The sequence below is a fragment of the Alosa alosa genome, chromosome 5, assembly GCF_017589495.1.
Source record: "Alosa alosa isolate M-15738 ecotype Scorff River chromosome 5, AALO_Geno_1.1, whole genome shotgun sequence".
NCBI lineage: Eukaryota > Metazoa > Chordata > Actinopteri > Clupeiformes > Clupeidae > Alosa > Alosa alosa.
Window position 1 is genome coordinate 12,950,894 of NC_063193.1, and position 19,757 is coordinate 12,970,650.

A 19,757-nucleotide genomic window follows, 5' to 3' on the forward strand; every position below is an offset into this window, starting at 1 on the left:
AGTCTTGTGGAATCAGATATACGTGTGTTACAGGCATATCTGGAGACAACAGTGTAAAACTTTTCCCTTTCACATCAAGTCTGACATTTCGGACGAAATATTCACACAAAATCACGCTGGTGTCAAAGGGCCTCTTTACTTGTGGAAGTAAGAAACACACAGCCAAATGGCCAATGATATTTTGATATTTTTATTTGTATTTATTTATTGTAAGAGGAATACTTCTTGAGATGTGGCATCTCATTTTCGAGAGGGTCTTTGGTAGGACTGGACAATACAAAAGACAGGACACTGCAGTACAACATACACATTCACTCACATACAAGCTCCCCCTAACTCCCTGGTTTTGTTGTGTACCAATAAGACTTGCCATTTAGACTTCTGTCCAAAGAAGTGGACATCAAGGATGGGGGCAAAGGTTGGCAGTTTTCCCTGCCAGTGAATTCCTCCAAACCCTAGTGATTAGAGTAAGCATGCCTACGTGCTTGTTGAAGCATCTAGAGCATCTTTGTGTTCCCTATCTCTTATCATTTCAGTAAATGTTGACGTTTTTGTGAATAACTGGCACTGAAATGAACCTGGCAGGGCTTTTCTATTTCTGGTGTATTTGTGGTGGGTCCATCTACAGAAGTGTTAGGCCTATAGCATTAATCTTTGCGTTTATGTTTACACGAGACATTCTTATCAGTTTATTCGCTATCAGCACAGGCATGAAGGAAACTCCAGTCTAAGAACAACCAAAGGTCTATTTTTTGGATAATAACAAGTGTAAGCTTTTGTTGGCGACAAAAATGACGACAGTTTTGAGTAAGACCGGAATATGCATTTGCAACAAAATAGCATATAGCGATAGCCTTGGGGGGAAACTCTTAACGTCAAAGTAACTACTTTAAGCCCTGGACAAGGCTAAAAATATAATTACACTTTTGTGATACTGTGGAGAGGGTCCCTACAGACAAACCAAAGTAATGTTTACTTTACAAAAAGGGTATAGAAAGGACTGTTTGTGCAGTCAGTGCATTACCTAAATTCTTCTTCAGGTTGCTGTCATCTTGCTTGGAGAAGTCCTTACAAGTTAATTACAAAATGCCGTGCAAACTTCTGTGAATGGATGCTTAAGGAGGAAAGTTTGGTCATTGACTTTCTTCTTTCCAAGGACTTTCTTCTCACAAGATCGCTGCAACTGGAATAATAGTTAAGTGTAAATACATATTCCGATCTTACTCAAAAAAGTATCGTAAACGGGCTAATTACCAACCATTTTGTTTGAAAATTCTAAAACAACGATGTTTTTTAATATATCAAAATAACATTTGCTAAATGAACCTTACATTTTTCAGTAGCCATAGGTGTGTAGATTTGAACAAAATCTAGTTTGGTTCTTACTGCTTTTACAGGCTTTTACTGCCTGAAATATCTGATTTTGTTTACCACGCTTGGAGTTTAGTGCTGGGCTGGTGGGTACTTATTCCCAACCTTTCTCAGGCACATCAACGGTTAGCCCGAGAATTCTTGTCGTCGCAATTCAAAATTCGACTGGAGCTCCAAGCGGATTTGTACACGCAGTCTTACAACACTGTTTACAGCTCTTCGAGTCACGGTAAAATGGAATTTTTGGTACAAAGCTAATTTAGATAAACTTATGGTGTGGGTGCTTGCGTTTCTTTAGGAATCCGCCATCTTGGTTTGTATAGAAATTAATATTAAGTGACACATACATGTAAGAGGTTTGACATACGTGACGGTTGGTAATATGTGACGTTCCGATACTCTGATTAATATGATTTTAGTCCCCAACAAATGTTTACACTCATTATCATCCAAAAATCGACCCCTGGCTGTTTCTAATACGGTAGATGTCCTTCAAACAAAGCGATATGTGATTCTTTGGGGTAGTCCTCTCTTAAGTGTTCCTTGAGTTGATCTAGAGTTGTGTGTGTATTCTCTCCCCTGTCCCTGCAGAGGACGGTGAACCTGTACCCATTCCAAATCCACAGCATCTTCCTCTCCTCCTTCGCCTCCCTCATCGGACCCTTCGGAGGCTTCTTTGCCAGTGGCTTCAAGCGAGCCTTCAAAATCAAAGTAAGCGTTTGGCTCAGCCTGCACCAACATGGACCTTCCTGGACCTTCCTCTACTCCATCTGTAGAGTTTGTACATCTATGTTGAAATTAAACCTGAAAACAATGTATGTAAAACAACAAACATGCTTTCTAGTTTTCTTATATTATAGTTTTCTTAAGTGCAGTATTTCCAAGCTAATCCATAGAGAAGTTGGGATCCTGACTATATGTGATATGTGTATGGTATTGATAGGTCTAGGACTTTGTGATAAGTCCTAGACCTATCAGGAGCCTCAGACGTTCTTACGCCATGTCACACATGCCATTCTTTGGTGTGTAGGACTTTGCCGATACCATTCCTGGACATGGTGGGATCATGGACCGCTTTGACTGTCAGTACCTGATGGCTACGTTCACGCATGTTTACATTGCCAGCTTCATCAGGTAAGGACCAGGAGACACCAGCCTGTTAGCCAGCATGTTCCATCTGTTAACGTGACACTCCACTGATAAGGACTCATCTCTGAGTCTTGAAGTGTGTCTGTGTGTGTGTGTGTGTGTGTGTGTGTGTACACAGTGTACTGTATGTTTGAGGTGTAGACTGGGAAAACATATGGCGTACCCAGGGATACTGAATGTCCGCTTCACCTTCAACTCAGAACACTGCATGTGTTAAGATAAGAGATGGCCTGCACATGACTTGGAAATAATGGTGTGTGTGTGTACTGGTATGTCTTGTGTGTGACTATAGTGTGACTATATAAGTAGGACAGTGCACCATTGCAGATATCCTGTATTTTTACCATGTCAGTATTTTGTATGCTGATAATCACACAGAATGTTTTGTTTATGTATATGTGTGTGTGTGTGTGTGTGTGTGTGTGTGTGTGTGTTGATTCTATATTGTGTTTCCATCTCCAGAGGGCCCAACCCCAGTAAGGTGCTGCAGCAACTGTTGGTCCTACAGCCGGAGCAGCAGCTCAGTATCTTCAACACGCTTCGCTCCCACCTGCGAGAGAGGGGAATGCTGCCCCCTGCAGTCCTGGAGGCCCAGTGATCCAGCACACGCAGTGGATGTGTGTGGGCCTATACGTCAGTCACTCACACACAAAAACATTCACTTCACACTGAAATGCACTCACACAGATGCTGTCATACACAGACACTTACACAGACACACACACATACACACACACACACACATACACTGGTCCCTGCACAAGTTTCATCATTCAGCATCACTGCGATTGCGCTTCACATCTCCTAGCAATAGCACGCTGCCATGGCAACAGCTGACACAACAACAACAACAACAGCAGCAGAATCAGCATCAGCCATAGTGCTGCGTCCATCTTTCTCGTCCCCTTGGGCCACACGAAAGGAAACTCGCATCCCTACTAAAGAGGACAGAGGCTCAGCTCCGTGAGACACCCACCATGAGGGCTTTTCCAATAAGCAGCACACACACTCTCTCCCTCACACTCACACACACTCACTCACCCTCACTCAGCCACTCTGCTCTACTTGTCAGTCCTTTCTCTCCCCCTTGGTATTTTCCTGCAGATGAAGGCTGGGAAGCCTCAAAGACAGGCAAAGAAATAGAGGCATAGGAGAGTGAGTAGGTGCAGGAGCTCTAGCGCCACCTGCAGTTCGGACACTCTGTTGCTTGCACTGATTCCAATCCTTTGGCCCTTTATGCAATCCTGGCTTCCATTTGCACAGTGCAGTTTTCTCTTCTTATTTTGTTCTTTTTTTTTTTCAGTTTCTCTGGGTCTTAACGCAAATGAGCAAATAGTGAATGAATTGGCTCCAAACTCCGGTTTTGTTCATGCTTAAATCTTTTGGCAGCATGAGCCTCACAGTCGATCTGTTTTGGATGTGAGTGTGGAGGCGACGTTTTTTGCACCTCAGCATGTTTTAATAAGTCCTGTCGTACGCTGCTGACCTAAGCCATGTCTTCCTCCCTTTGCACGTCATCAGCTGTGTGTGTGTGTGTGTGTGTGTGTGTGTGTGTGTGTGTGTGTGTGTGTGTTTGTTTGGTGTGCTAGATTAAACCAACCACAGATGCATTACTATAGTAACCGGCACCTACAGAGGCTGGCTCAATATGGCCGTGTGTACATATCTCCTGCATATGACTGTACATAAATATATTACACATGATATAGATATTTAAATGAAGAGATCTAATATACACTTATACCTGTGTGACCTGTCAGATGCTAGTATGCATTTTAGAGATATAAAAAAAACAATGATATGCAACTGAGCTAGAATTATTTAATTTTTCCTGCAATGTCTAGCATGAACAGGCTTAACAACATGAGGGGCGTGGTCAAAATTTAACAAACACACACACACACACACACACACAAGAAATGTTGATGGAAAAAGGATGGTAAAAGAAAACTTTACAAAAAAAACTTGAACTGGTCCCTGCTGGTGTGTTAGTGAGCTTTCGGGAGTGTCGCTCGGTGGCTTCCAGGTGAATTGTAACATTGCTGCACATCAAGCGTACCAGTCGGACTTTTAGTTGCACTGCATTGGGAGGGGAACTTACTGTAGGGGTTGTAGGGAGGGAAAAGAGACGTCAGGCTCACTGAGTCTAGGGAAGGTTCTGGGCTTCATATTGTCTTTGATACCACACCTTTGTATCCTGTTTGTGGACTCAAGGATGGGTTGACATTTTGAGAAACAGATTAACATAAAAACCAAGCTATAACTTATCTTAAACTACTTTTATGAGCAATTTTAAGTGTAGATAGTGTTGGAGTGCAGGTTAGGAAATAATTTGATAAAAATTATTTATGCAGTGTGTGTAAATACTGTGCACATTTAGGACGTTTATCTGTCAGTATTGTATCCGATTTTAAGTTGAAATTAATTCAAATTTGGGTTTTCAAATGAAGTCTCTCTTAAGATCAGTAACAAGCATAAGTGTTTACCAAATGTTAACCAAAGTCCAGATTAATCTGAATGCAGACCGCTGCAACTCGCAGTCCTTTTACTGATTCCTAATTCAGTTCTGTTATAGCACTGCACGGTCTGCCTCTGGCTGGTCAGTACATTTTTGGACTGGACGATTCCAGCTTAAAGGTGGAATATGTAGTTTTATGTGGATAAAACATTAAATGATAAAATGTTTCTGTATTTCCAAAAGAGAAAACACAATGCAAAAATGCAGTTTTCCTAATATATCTTTAGGGCTGTTTTTTTTTTACATTTATCTGGGAAATATGGAAAGAAATTAACTCATAAATAAACTTTAATCAAAGAAAGAAAATACAGTGCCCCAGAGAGAGTGAGTAACATTATTATGATAGTTGTAAAAAAAACATTTAGTCATTTTCAGCACAGGAACTACAAACTACACCTTTTGATGGCATCTCTAGCACTTAAGTCACAATGTGATGAGTGGTCACTCTCCGGCTCATTCTTCCAGCACCTTTAACACTTTATAAAGCCCAGTCTTTATTAGTGGAGGATTTGCTCAGCTTTAACCCCCCATCCCCCCACTTTGTCTTAGTGCCCCTTGACCAGAAGAGGCCGTTGGAGAAGGCGAGTGCTTGTGAATTGGGACCAGTCTTGCACTGTAGTCTACGCCCCTGCTAACGTAAAGCTCTCCCCCTGGCGCTTCTGTGTGGCTCTCTGCAAGCTCAGACCCCTCCCTCCCCACCACAGCCACACTCCCTTCCATGTTAGCCCCGCCCTTCCCTGGTCATTCCTGTGTGGGATTGGTTTACAGCTGCTACCCCTGCCGCTCGTCATGGGCTTTACTCCTCCCCTTTCTACATGTATGAATGTTGCATGCACAGTAGGATTCTACAAACCCCTTCTGACCAAAAAGAGAAAAGCCTCTAGATGCAGGTGTCAATAGCAAAGTAGTTTAAAAAAAATTGTACTACATGAACAAAAAAAAAAATCAAGGCATAAAAGGAGTCACGTTTGTAATGATTCTATCAAAACTTGTGACACATGAGTTTTAGTTGAACTAGGTCTTGCACGGTTTTTCAATTATAATGTGAACCAAGCTATGTATTAGACTAGAGTTCTCTGTGCTGTAGTTTGAACAGCCGACATGTCCAGACTCATGGTTCATATATATATATACTCACTGTTGTTTTTTTCTTCAAGACAACATTTGGGGTCTCTATTTTTGTTTTCTTTTTCAGTGATTATTTATCAATATTTTATGTTTGATTTAACAGAATTGTTTGGGTTTTTTTTTAAATATAAGTCTATGGCTTTTAACAAGGGTAATATTTCATTGCGGAAATTTTGTGGTGGACATACATGAACAAAGCTGAAGTAATATGGGCAATACAGCGTGATCCAGAAAAAAAATATGGTGACTTGAAATTACTATTATTATTGTTTTCATTATTATTATTATTATTATTATTATTATTATTATTATTATGTATGGAGGTGAATAAATCTTCTATTTTTTTCTTTACCCTGAGTCATTGTCTTCTCTTCCTTGCAAGCTCCAGTTCTAAGACAATCATTTATCACAAATTATCCTACAACCAGACTCAGCTTTAAGGGTGACAAATAACCAAGTTTTGCCCGCAGTGGCTGTAGTTATCTTATGGTTTGCGAGAGTTTTTGCATTGAATCTTCACCCTACTGATTACTGTGGTGTATAGTTTTTAGTTCTACTGACTAGAGGATTAGTGTCTCTGACCTTAAGGACTTTTAAGTGGTATTACTTGGTTTAAGTGGTTAACACTTCAGTGGTATAGTGTGTGTTTTGCTAACAGAAATTTGAAACCCAGCAGTCCAAACAAATGCAGTCTCTTTCCTTGCTATCCTTCCCTTCAGTCCACTGGTTCGCACACACACACACACAAACACTTACTGCTTTAGCTCAGGCATATGACTGACAAGTAGATTATGCCCTGGCATGGTTTGTTCATAGGTGTTGGTGTTTCCCCCTATTATCCCCTGTTGGTCACAGACTTCATCTCAGACAATATCGGCCTACTGCTTGGATAGTTTTCCCATAATCAGCATTGCAGACATCTTTAATGTTGATTGCTTATGCTGTTGAACACCAAGCACCCTCTGAGTAGACTCTTCAGTACAGTATAAGCCCCATCAGGCCCAGTCCTGCACCTGTTGGGTTAGAGTAGAGAGGGCTTCCATGACCCCATCCGTAGTGGCTCAATCCCACTGGAGGGCTATTTGTAACAAGAGCCCTGTGCCCTTTCTCATTGGTGTGGGAGCAGCTGGCTTTGTGATGGGGATCTGCATGTGTTCTGCAACACGCACACCATATTCCTGTTTCTACATCACATGGACACCTTTCCTATTTGAGGTTCATTCAGGTGTTACAAGGGCTGACGACTAGCACTGACTCCTTATAACTTACTGATATGCACATGGACGGATTATGAACTTTCGGGCCTCTGGGCCCAGTTGTATTAAGGGCCCCCCACGTATTGTCACATATGTGGGAAGGGGGTTTGGGGGTCCTACCCCAGAAAATGTTTAATTTGTATGATGTGATTTCCTGTATTCTGGTGCATTTTAGGGATGCCAATACTTTAATTCAATCAGATTCATAGCCTACATTCTGATGTGTTCATTTTGAGGCAATGATTCCATGCAAAGGCTTCAGGGCCCCTGATCCCAGGGCCCGTGCAGTAATCCATCCCTGGATATGCAGGATGCCAATATACAGTCATATTAGAAGAAACCACAACATCCTTGCACAGCAGTACACTGGACTGTTTTCTGTAAAGTGTGTTTGTGTGTAAGCAAGCTCAACCTCACTTCAACATCTATCCTCTGAATTTAGATGCCTGAATGATATGATGCACTATTAATAAACTAAATTCAATTAGCATGCAGTGATAATCCTGGCTTCAGACCAATGGCCCTTTGATTGTGCTATTTTCAGTGCAACCAAATAGAAAAGACACTGGACACATTATTGTTGTAGTTATGCAAGTAGCATCCCTTTATTCACTAGGACATCATGGCCTCGCTTTGGGCATCATCTAATACAGCGGGCATCAGGATGACACTGTGAAGTGTCCACTAAACATTCTCAGATTGGCCGATACAGCTTCATGATAGGACATATTTAAACTTGGACGCTTTGCTGCTGCTTCACAGCTTAGGTGCTTGAGGGGGGAAAAAAGAATGATTGCCTTGGTTGCAAAAGTGCCACCTGGTGGACAATACATACACTGTTCACATCTAGGCCATGCATGTACTGTATCTGATCAGTAACAAATCACTTACTGAGTAAAACAAGTAACATTAGAGGGATACTCTTGTCAGTTATAAGATGCCACATAAACCAGTACATGATATCTGGATGGACTGTTCATTGGGGACTTGGTTCCTCGTTTTAAGATGTAAACAATTCATTCGAATCAATAGTGCAAAATTCAAAGTTTCCATTTCTTTTCCAGACAGACAGTAAAAGAAAGACATACCATTAATGATAAATAACACACAGTTTACACTGTGAAGGACACCAGTTTAAAAGCAGTGAATCGCCTGCATCACTTACACATATAGGTACCGTATGAGCAGGTGTAGATGATGCACAAACATAAACATTATAAGTGCATTTATATGTGACCGCCAACACGAGACACAATACCAGAAATGCCACTGGCTGTGTAAGCTCTATTGTGGATAGCGAGAAAAGTGAAAAACATTGTTTGTCCCTGTGCAACATAATGCAGGGCTGATGGGAAGTGAGATGTTGCTCTTTAGGTTCTGATGACATTAAGACGGGTTCATCTGATTGCTAAATTTAGGCAGAGACTCTCTGTATGGATTATTCGGCTTTGCCGACACAGCCTCTCTCCCTGGAGTGGACCTTATGCAATCATTGGTCAAAGCCTGACACAATGTATTAGTGTCAGGCTATTAGAAGCATCAATGAAGAAAGTGACACTGTTAGTGATTAAAATGTGACTGTTACTGTTTTAAAGTGGTCTACTCCCACTAGATTATTCGTTTCTAAAACCCAAAGTCCTCAGACGCTGTCCTTAGTTCTGACTTAATGCTTCAAACACATCAATGAACCTCAAGCTTAAACCGATCAACAGCAACATCTTCAAATGTCTATGATTCAGCTGAATAAATAGTTGACACATATGTTATTATAGTCCATAGGAAACATCATCAACATAGCAAACAAAAAACCAAAACAATACAAAATGAAAAATAAAACATAATCTTAAAATCATAGAGTACACTTCATGAATACAAAAATACAGTATTAATGATTTAGTATATTAAATCAAAATCAAACAATAGGGCCGTTTTTAATATAAAAAAAATAAGCCAGCATTAGATCTATATGGACGGCAGTAATGTGAGCCAAGTACCCCTGGCTGCAGCTTGCAGATCGGGGCTGGGCTCAATGTGGGGCAGAGCGCAACGTTGCGCTCAGCCCAAAATCAGCTCGTCATTACCCATTGACCTCTCTGTGTCCGTCTATTTACCCGGACTCGGAGTTCAATTTTTCTCAAGTTAGAATGCTTAACTGTATAAAAGCGCATCCTCCTTGAACTACTGCCCACGTTAATCATGTCCCTTCCCCCCTAGCGTTCTAGAATCTGTGCTACACCATCGGCGTTTCTTAATATAAGTAGGCCTACGCTATGCCATAAAGATAATTACATCCAGTCTGCATAAACATCGGCCTATAGCAATAACATTATTAATGCATTTTATCTCTAGCCTATCGGTATTTTCTTTATAGAATAGTTTAGTAGCCTGTGCGAGTCCCGGGAACATGCAACAATGAACCTCTTTAGCATCCCTATAATATATGGTCAATATATGGTCAACAAGGTCTGCTAAGAGTAGAGAACATAATACTGGCCTCTATTATAGCCTATTGTTTATACATAAATTTAATAGGGTGTGATCGCGACACAAAAATCATATTATATTATATTATATTATATATTATATTATTATCATATATAATATAGATTTAAGCATTCTTCCTAGAGATTATGTTGGACAGTAGCAAACAAGGTAGGCCCTACGGACATTGTCAGCATGAGAAGACGTGCTGAAGGTGGGCTGAGCTCAACGTTGCGCTCCGCCCCACATTGAGCCCAGCCCCGATCTGCAAGCTGCAGCCAGGGGCTTCTCATGTGAGGTGATGGGGTCTATGATGGCTAAATGTCAGCACTGCTCAGACTGTCCAGCAGGGGTCAGTATTGACACCTTAATAACCCAAATGATAATGACTTTGTCATTCTAGCCTCTCCCCTCTGCTCTTTTTCTTTCCTAAATCCTTATTAGGCAATGCATTATGACACCATGAAGCCCTAGTCCTACTGGCTCTGCACCCAGAGCTACTGAATGACATCACTGGCTCCTCATCTTATGCTAGTCTCCACTTGCACCGGGATCAGTTTTCATGCGTCGCTTGTGATGGGTTAAGGTGTCAGCAGAGACGTCAGGCACACTGCTCTCAGATCAGTGAAATAGGGCACTGAAAGCATTACAGGAAGAGACCCCACTGCCGCTGCAGCACCTGTGCTTTTCGGAGCGGGTTTTGATGCTTAGACTGCAGAGGGGCGTGAGAGGGGCGAGGGACGGGGCAGGATGTCCACGACGAGACGCCCAAGACAGAAGCGGCACACTAGCTGACCACATCGCTGTAGGGCACCCGCGCCTCTTCGTCCTCCTCCATCAGTCCTCCTCCTTCGGCTGCGGCTGCGGCGCCCTCGGGCGTCTTGCGCAGGGCGGTCAGCAGGGCACGGAGCAGGACCAGGCTCAGGCCCACCAGCAGCCGCAGCAGGAGGAAGGCCACGGGCACGGCCAGCTGCATGAGGTGGAAGATGGACGCGCTGAACTCGCTGAGCACGCACGTCAGGAAGTAGGTGCCCAGCGCCACGCACGGGTACAGCGCCAGCTTGGCCAGCATGAAGGCGTGGTCGCGGCCGCCGTAGCGCACCAGTGGGTGGAGCGTCTGGCGCTCGTCGAACAGCGCCGCCACCCAGATGGCCAGCTGGAAGATGCCGGCGAAGAAGAGGATGACGCAGCTGGCCTGCACGGCCTCGGCCGCGTTGCGCGGGTCGTGCCGGAACTCGGTGGTCAGCTCGTAGGCCAGCGGCAGGCCGCCTACGAACGCCAGGGAGAAGGTGTTGAAGAGGCCCATGAGGCGCGAGGCGCGCGTCACGTGCAGGAAGAGCGAGTGGTGTACGAACCACAGCAGGCCCACCGTGGCGAACGAGCCGAAGTAGGCCAGGAACTCAGGACCGTAGTCCCTCAGCGCCGCCACCAGGCTGCCCCCGAACTTCTCCTGCACCGTGATGGGGTCAGGAACGTTATCCTCACTGCAGACACACACACACACACACACACACACACACACACACGGGATATGGTTACGTCAAATATCATCAGTATACAAATAAACAGTAACATTCTCAGTTTTTATACATACGATTTCCAGATTATATTTGAATGCTCATTCTATACTGCAGCATCGGCTTCGCTACTGACAAATGGATGCAACCTGTCTGAAAGGCCTGACAAGAGGATGCTACCATAATTATGGTATTTATTTAACCTAGCTATCCGTGAAAATGGATCATGGCTAAATGTTTGCTACAGGAAGCCTTTTTATGTGGTACATTCATAGCCAGGTCATAGATTAGCCACAGAGAAGTTGGAGAATTATTTTTTTCCTTTCAGAGATTGTTCATTTTGTTGGCTAACATCAAGCAGAATTAGCTACAATACAACTCCACCATGTCTCTCTCCTGTGCTGTGAAATCACAACAATGTCAGATAAAGACGCACACAACTGTTTGACAGGAATACCAAGCTTAAGTGTTCACACACCAATTACTAAATCTGGGCAGAATCAGGGCTTTTTATTCAGGGCATTTTGACAGCTAGTTAGTATTTTGTGACGGCCATGTAACAGCTAGTTAAAGTATTCTCAAAAAGTAACCTGCAGGAGTTCTACAGGACTACATGTACAACATACAAGCCCACTAAACACACTGACCATATGTCCAGAATAAGAAGTGTGGCCACAATAGCGTAGACCCCGTCGCTGAAGGCCTCCACGCGCTCCTTGCTGAGAGGCTCGCTGGGGTGGTACGTGTAGAACAGCACGGCGTCCGGCTCGTCCTCCAGGGGCTGACCTGGACACAGAGACGTACAGAGATGCTGGAGCTCCAAAACAGAGCACAGGTGCCTGATCTCTCTTGAGTTTACCATCAAGTATGTTTCAAATAATATATAATACTATATATATACTGTATAATACACATAACTTGAAACTTGATTCTATATTTATAATATTTATTATAATATTTATATTGGGATTTCAAATAATATTTATGAAATTGTATCTCCAAAACAAAGAATTTGACACCCTAAATCTATAAGAAACATCAACACCATTCAACACATTGGTGGTAGTACAGCATACGTACCAATAGCCTTAGCCTTACACCATTTCAAAGACTGCGCTATGTAGGGCAGGAAGATGACAATGGCTAGAATGACATAAGACTGCAAGCAAAGGAAGAGAGGTTAAATTAAAGCACAAAAACAGGAATTGTTCATTTAAAGCATTTACATACATTATTATTAATTAATTACAGTATTCATAAAATACATATTAATGTTATATAGACCAGGGGTTCCCAAACTTTCCCATGACAAGGTCCCCCAAATACCACTATGTTCTGGCCAAGGCCCCCCTTTTGCAACATCTTATCCTTGAAAACCACCACTTTAGACCATCTGTAACAATGCAGCAATGCCAAGTACATCTCATTAGGTGTACACCTTTATTTATAAATGTATTCAGAGCATACATACTGTACCAGCACAATGATTTTAGTATAAATTATATTACTGCTATGACTTGGTATTATAGGATTACTATTACTTGGTATTATAGTATTAATACTACTTGTTATTATAGTGTTACTATTGCTTGGTCTTTGTTTTAACAGTGTAACTAGTTGTATCAGAGACTTTCTAATGGGGAGACACAGTACTCAAAAAATCCTCCATAGAAATGCATGGGGTTAGTTTGTAACGCCAATATGGCAGTTGTCTACACATATCACACCCCTTCCGCGGCAAAACGTCGACATGTGAATACATTGAGCCAATCATGTGCTGTGTTGTGAATACATTGAGCTAATAATGTGGTGTGTTGTGAAGACATCGTGCCAATCATGTGTTGTGATCTCGCTGCTGGAGCAAGTTTGGTGTCGTGAAGCCATGCACACGCACATTTCTGCCGAAATAGATGCCCAATAAGTGCCCAAAAACCGTTGCAATATGGCCGCCGAGTGGAGGGACTTGCCTAAAAGGACTTTGGTTGTATGCAGAGCATGCCTCCTGCCCCTTGTGCTAGATCCCTGAAAAATCCCTGTCCCGGAGTCTGCAAGTAAATCTCACCAGCTGGAAGAAGATGAAGGAGAAGATGCTGGCGAAGAGGCACATGATGGGCACTCTCATGATCACCTTGAGGATGTGGTGCTTAAAGTAGGCCTGGTCCTGGGAGATCTGAATCTGCTCGTTCAGGAGAAAAGGCCGGCTGAACCCGTATATCACTATCGCCGCCTACACAGAGAGACCATGACCACAGAAGATCTCAGGTTAGAATATGCACATACAGACCTGAGATTTGGCGAGCCAGCAAGAACAGCTTTGTACATGTGAGTGAGCAAAGCCAAATATGTGCATGGGAACTCTTACTGTTATTAAGCCACACGATGCCTGATGTTCTTCCTGTTTATAATGTGCTGAAAATTCACCCACTGAGTGTGTGTCTACTTCATTTGAAGAGTTTTAACTCATGTCATGTTAAGTTCAACCTTCAAAATTATGTTCAGTGCCATCATGACGTCTGCAGCTGCTTCAGTCTCTTTAGGGTGTTTACTCTGACCTGGGGATGACCAGTACTAGTGCAGACACACACTGCCGCTGTGCACATTGTCCACTGGGATTTGTAGTCTGTAGATGTTTAAGTTAACACACGCCCTACAGATCGCCTCACCTGAATTAGACCAATGACCATCACACAGGCACAGAAGAGGAGAATCCCAAGGACGTTTTCTGGGAATGTTGCCATCAAGGTGAACTGAGGGAGAGATTCATGCACAACAATGTCAGCCGTGAGACTGGAGTATTAACGGCACCCTACACAAATTGTTTACCCTAAAAAGGATGTGGTCCTAGACCAACGCAACAGTACCGGTTCCTTATTTTGTCTGTTGTTCCTAAATTTACAATAATTCAGAGACCCTACTTGATCAGAAATGTTGTGCTATTCTAGTCATTGCCTAATTCACATTGAATATTCTGAAAAGATTGTCAAAAGTACCAAAATAATTTAATGATCAACAGTGTTCTTCGTCCCTACTAGTCGTTTCACTGCTGCACTAACAGGACCACTTGTTCCAACCAACAAGCCAACTCTATTTTTATCTATGTATTCTGACATGGTTTTACCCTGGGAAAAGCCCAGATGTACTTCCGGCAAATTTGAGATTAGCTCAGTTACGACTGAGAAGGGTCTGGTTTCAACCGGGCTAATGGTTTGTGGCTCTGACTGTATATGCCTTCCTGTCTGTCTGAGGTTGTCAAGTCTGTCAGTCAAGTACTGTGCTCCACCCCCTTACCAGATGAGGATGACTCATACTCACTGTGTAAGGGAGAAAGGTGATCAGCATCATACAGGCCTACGAAAGTCCCAGAAAGGAGGAAGTAGAATATGATTTACGGAAGACACATCACAGTCATAAAAGAGACATTTTAAAATAACATGACCTTTCATACAAATAGAATCAAATAATCTATTAAGAACCATGCACTGCTCATTTCAACTTACCAAATTGAGAAGTGCAAGGAAGTCATCTATGCGCTCAATGACTTGAAATAACCTGAGGGGAAAAAACACACCATTAATGAAATGCAACAATTAAGTGAAGACCTGCAGATTCAACAAAAAAAACAATGGTCTGGCACATGCTGCCCTTTAGCCTACAGTGACAAATTTCACATCACATTCACCCTGGAGGAGTTTCAGAAGTTTAGGCTACCTGATGTGGGCAGCCCATGCCACAGTGACGATCAGAAATGTCATGAGGTACACTGCAATCTTAGTGGCCAGCAGCAGCTGGAAGCTCTCCTTTAGCTCCTGCGGAACAGGGACAGTTATGAGACCACAATACAGGAGGTCAAGGCTGACAATGAAATAGAATAACTATAGAAATGATTTACAGAGGACAAAAAACATTGTTTATCATATATACCTCATGTTCTCCAATTTTTGTGTGGGCTACTGGCAATATCTGGAGACAAAGAATTTGCATGAAAAATCATGACCTCGAGACAAACACTTTAGATGGACAGCTAGCTGTGCATTTTCGAAACAACAACCACAACACGCCCCCAAAGCACCTTATCACCAGTCTGCCTGGGAGTGCCCATGATAAGAAATCACAGTCATCCATTCTAACGTTGGCATATACTGTATACACAAATAAGGAACCTCTAGAAGTGGCAACATTGTGACCTATGAAGCCAACAGTCTGCAGCTGACTATGCCAGAGTAAATGTAGGAAATTTGAACAAATTATTTAACCTAGGGGAGAACAGTTAGTGTGACGTATGTTAGTCAACATAGAGCGGATCTGCAAATGGCCTACCACATGATTGTATAATACATTAAACAATTGCATTCGTAGTCTACCCTTTACTGCAATTATCTTACCATGACAGTCGCTATGATGGATATGAGCGCATCGCTGTACGCAAGAAGACGGTGCGAAGATTGCGTACTACTGTGGCCATCTCTTTCAGATGAAGTGACGCTCTCCAGAAAAGAGCGAGTCTGGCTCCTTTGACTTGTCTTCTTCTCCATGGCCTCGTCGACATGGTGCTCGATTATCTCACTGTCGTCGTTTTCCCCCATGACCGCTGCCTTGCATTAACTGATGAACAGTGCGCATCAAAGGGAGTGATTTGTTTTCAAACAAAGTGAGGTGAACAGCCGACCGGAAACGTTGTTCACGAGAATCACGAGCGTGATATCATAAAGTATCAGCTTCAGCCATTGGAAGGTGAGAAACTGTAACTGTATCATATGACATACATATCTGAGATACTTAGCTGTGTGTAGCCAGCGACAATACGAAATTCAAAAATATGTCCGCCAAGCACCATGTTTTCAAAATAAAAGTCGGAAGTTATTGTGTTTTTATAGCAAAAAGACAAACGAAAAAAAAATATCAAGTAAAGGCCTATGTGGCCTAGTCCGCTACCAAAGGTAGGCTACACTAAACATAGAGGTTTTAACAGACCAACCTGGAAGAAAGAACCTTTACAGTGACTGGGAATTTAAGAGGGTAGACATTTCCTAGTGTTAGGTTGGTCTGTGTTGCTGCAGTGATGCTGGCATGGACACACAAACTAGGGGATAGAGTTCTGCTGTAGCTTTCCACTTCACTCAGTTGCTTCTACTACTACTCTACAATTTATTTGTCAGGTAGCCTATATGTTACTCATCCAACACATAGAGTCCATCTAAAATTAATAATGTGAAGTTACAAATAGGCTAAAAGAATACTTTGAGAGATCATACAAAACAATCAGAGAATGAACATACCCAGCACAAAAGATGGGAGTTCTGACTACAGAAAGGCTCCTCGAATATCGAATACCCCAGTGTTTTTCAACCACTGTGCCGGGGCACACTAGTGTGCCGTGAGAGATCAGGTGTGCCGCAGAAAATTACCCAAATGTCACTCACTGGTCCAGAAAAGCAACTGTTGCATCAAAGAATTTATAACCACATGCTCTCATCGATTGTATGATTGCACTATTTTGTGGTATGCAGGCATTGTACAACGGGGGCCCCATATCCAGTATTCACAGAATCATCACATATCCAGTTCATAACAACAATTAAATTAGATATAGTCCCCTAATGAAACAGAGGGCGCTTGTTTTATTGAGCAGGTCTTGCATAGAAGCCATAATAAGGCCATATCTGTGTATTATTTAAAATTTTAGGCTATGGTATGTTTATTTTTTCTTCACACAGGATGTTAGTGTGCCGTGGGACATTTTAAGTGTCAAAAGTGAAAAACAAAAAAGGTTGAAAAACACTGGAATACCCTATTGTGTCAACTTTCCTTAAATAGGCTACATTGATAGGGATCACATGGTGAGTTGTTGATAAAACTAAGACCACTGCTGTAGTGAGACCATTAGAGTTAATCAATCAAGACATGACAATACATTTGATTACATTTCCTGGTCCAAAAATGTCCCATGCATTGACACAGGATGAAATTAAATTCTTGTGATGTGTAGGCCTACTGTTGAAAAGTTATGCCTTTTGAGGTAAGACTCAGTTGAACCACATAGACAATGGATGCCTAGGGCCTACATCCAGTGCCCCCGTTGATTTTTATACAGCTGACATGGCTTTGATGTGGACTTTTATTTTGACATTTTTCCCCCTCCTTATTGCTTCTAATTGTTATTTGGATATGGATCGGTAGAATTGTCTCTAAAAGATTTGTACATACTTGAAAAGATATGCACAAATAGATGTTTATTTGTAAATATGTCTTCAAGTTAGGTTCATAAAATAACTTTCTTTGCTTTCATTTGATTCCCAATCAAGATACACTAGTAAAAATGACTTTACTGTTAATATGGACTTCTGGAATGTTTAGAAATGTAAAATAATAGAATTTAATGAATCGTGAAAAAATATGCCATTAATTGTGATTAACTATAAAAATTCAGCGATTAATCGTGATTTAAAAAAAAATCGTTTGACAGCCCTAAAGAAAACACTTCTTTTTCTGATTCCATGTTTCTACCACATTGTCTTACAACCTGTTGGCATGTGGCAGTGTCATTTTCAGTCAGAACAACCATATTGGTCAAGAGGAAATCAACATTAAATCATTATTTGCCAGGGGTATGAATAATTGTGTTCCTAACTGTCTGTCTGTGTGTGTGTGTGTGTGTGTATGTGTATGTATGTATGTATGTATGTATGTATGTATATATATCAGGCCCGGATCTAGGCTGCTCAGACTGGGGGGGCAAATAGAAATTTGGGGTGGGCACAATGAAAACCGTAAAAGCTGAAGCCGCAAGCCTGAGAGTTTATTTTACTGTCTGGAGTTAGCTAAAGATTGTAGATGAAAAGGTCCAGTTTAATCAGTTGCCAGATGTTAAAAGCACAGTGAGTGTCAAATGCTATGTCATTTATTTTGTATTTGGCCTGATATGAAATCATGTATTGAACAATTTAAACACACTGAAACCTGAAGCCCAAAGTTGGAGACATGCATTTAGACATTGCTGCAAATGTAAAACGGGATTAGGCTACTCTTGAATGGCTGTACAGGGGAATGCTTACACCTTTGTGTTCGGTAAGGTCTGCTGTTTCTTCTGATGTGGTTTGACATGTGTTGAGGGAAAAGTTTGTGAAGTATTCCACCGAGATTAATGGGTAGGGAGATGGGCACAGAACGTAATATGATTAAATTAAAGTTACTTTTCTCGCGAACCGTTTACCACAACAACCAGCGGCAACATTGTTTAAAAGCTAAGAAAAAGCTCTTTCGTGTGATGTGATAGGCTACATGTGATATCTGCGTGACTAGTAGGCTACTTCGGGAGTAGTTCAACAAAGAATGGGTGAATTTGGACGCACTTTCTTTCTTGCCGTGCACTGTCACTTCCTCAACTGCGTAAAAGGCTAAATTAATTTGCGCTGTGAATGCTAAGCTTAATTTGACAGGCCATAAGCTAAATAGTCGGATGCAAAGCAGAATATCGAAAGAAAGGGGCACCAAGGCCACAGTGGCCTGTGAACCTCCGATTTTCAAAGGAGCATCACAGCAGCATTCCCATGACAAACTATCAAAACAAGAATATACAAACACTAACACTACAGTTAAAGGTCTTTATTTAAACCAGCAACAAGAATCTATATTATATCTAGTATAACCTTTATGGAAATATGATAGCCCTCTAGGCCTACTGAAGTAACCTATGAAACAACAAGTGCTATGCACAAAGTGTGGAATAGTATGGTAACGCTGCTGCTCCGATATTTATACTATCCAACCAGCAAATCAGCAGCCTTAAAATTCAGCTGGGGCGAATTAGAAAAGTGTGATTGGCAGATTCAATAGCCCCTCCCAGCCCTATTCTAGATCCGGCCATGATATATATATATATATATATATATATTATATAGATTATAGATATATTATTTCTTTATATCTGATAATCATGAATTTACAATATAAAGAGAGTTATCATTTGACATAAACAATTGCCATGACAACACTGTCATGCCAATGCTTTTCTCTGAACACGTGGCTTTCATTTCAAGGGTCTTATCAATTCACTTGTTATATATTTGGAACATTAATCTCTAACAATTGGATATATGCTCTGATGAACCTTTGGCTTCAATGTTGTATGCTGTTGAACATAAAAAGGTATGTGAATGACTTAATCATACAGTCTTTTTTTATTGTTTCTTGGTGGCTTTCTTCTTGTGTGTTATGTGATGCGAGGTTAGATGTGTGCTCCTCTTGAAACTCTTCCCACATATAGTACACGGATATGGCCTTTCCCCTGTATGGATCCTCTGGTGTTTCTTGAGATCAGACATTTGACTAAAGCTTTTT

The 19,757-nt window shown here is 41.8% G+C and overlaps 2 protein-coding genes across 2 annotated transcripts in view; one reads left to right on the forward strand and one right to left on the reverse strand.

The window, feature by feature from the left end:
* Nucleotides 1-4,126, forward strand: part of cds1 (CDP-diacylglycerol synthase (phosphatidate cytidylyltransferase) 1) — a 22,978-nt gene extending 18,852 nt beyond the window's left edge. Inside the window, exons 11-13 of the mRNA XM_048243098.1 lie at nucleotides 1,963-2,082; nucleotides 2,402-2,505; nucleotides 2,983-4,126. Coding sequence (XP_048099055.1) covers nucleotides 1,963-2,082; nucleotides 2,402-2,505; nucleotides 2,983-3,118 — 360 coding nt within the window. The 3' untranslated portion in view covers nucleotides 3,119-4,126. The remainder of the gene's footprint in view (nucleotides 1-1,962; nucleotides 2,083-2,401; nucleotides 2,506-2,982) is intronic.
* A 3,876-nt stretch (nucleotides 4,127-8,002) lies between these two features.
* On the reverse strand, nucleotides 8,003-16,160 carry tmem175 (transmembrane protein 175). The gene is made up of 10 exons (XM_048243097.1): nucleotides 15,803-16,160; nucleotides 15,342-15,380; nucleotides 15,129-15,226; nucleotides 14,918-14,969; nucleotides 14,733-14,768; nucleotides 14,084-14,167; nucleotides 13,483-13,647; nucleotides 12,501-12,579; nucleotides 12,068-12,206; nucleotides 8,003-11,387 (listed from the first exon to the last, which is right to left on the reverse strand). The coding sequence occupies exons 1-10, from the start codon at nucleotides 16,001-16,003 to the stop codon at nucleotides 10,691-10,693; spliced, it is 1,590 nt and encodes a 529-aa protein (XP_048099054.1). The 5' UTR covers nucleotides 16,004-16,160; the 3' UTR covers nucleotides 8,003-10,690.
* Between the last annotated feature and the right edge of the window lie 3,597 nt (nucleotides 16,161-19,757).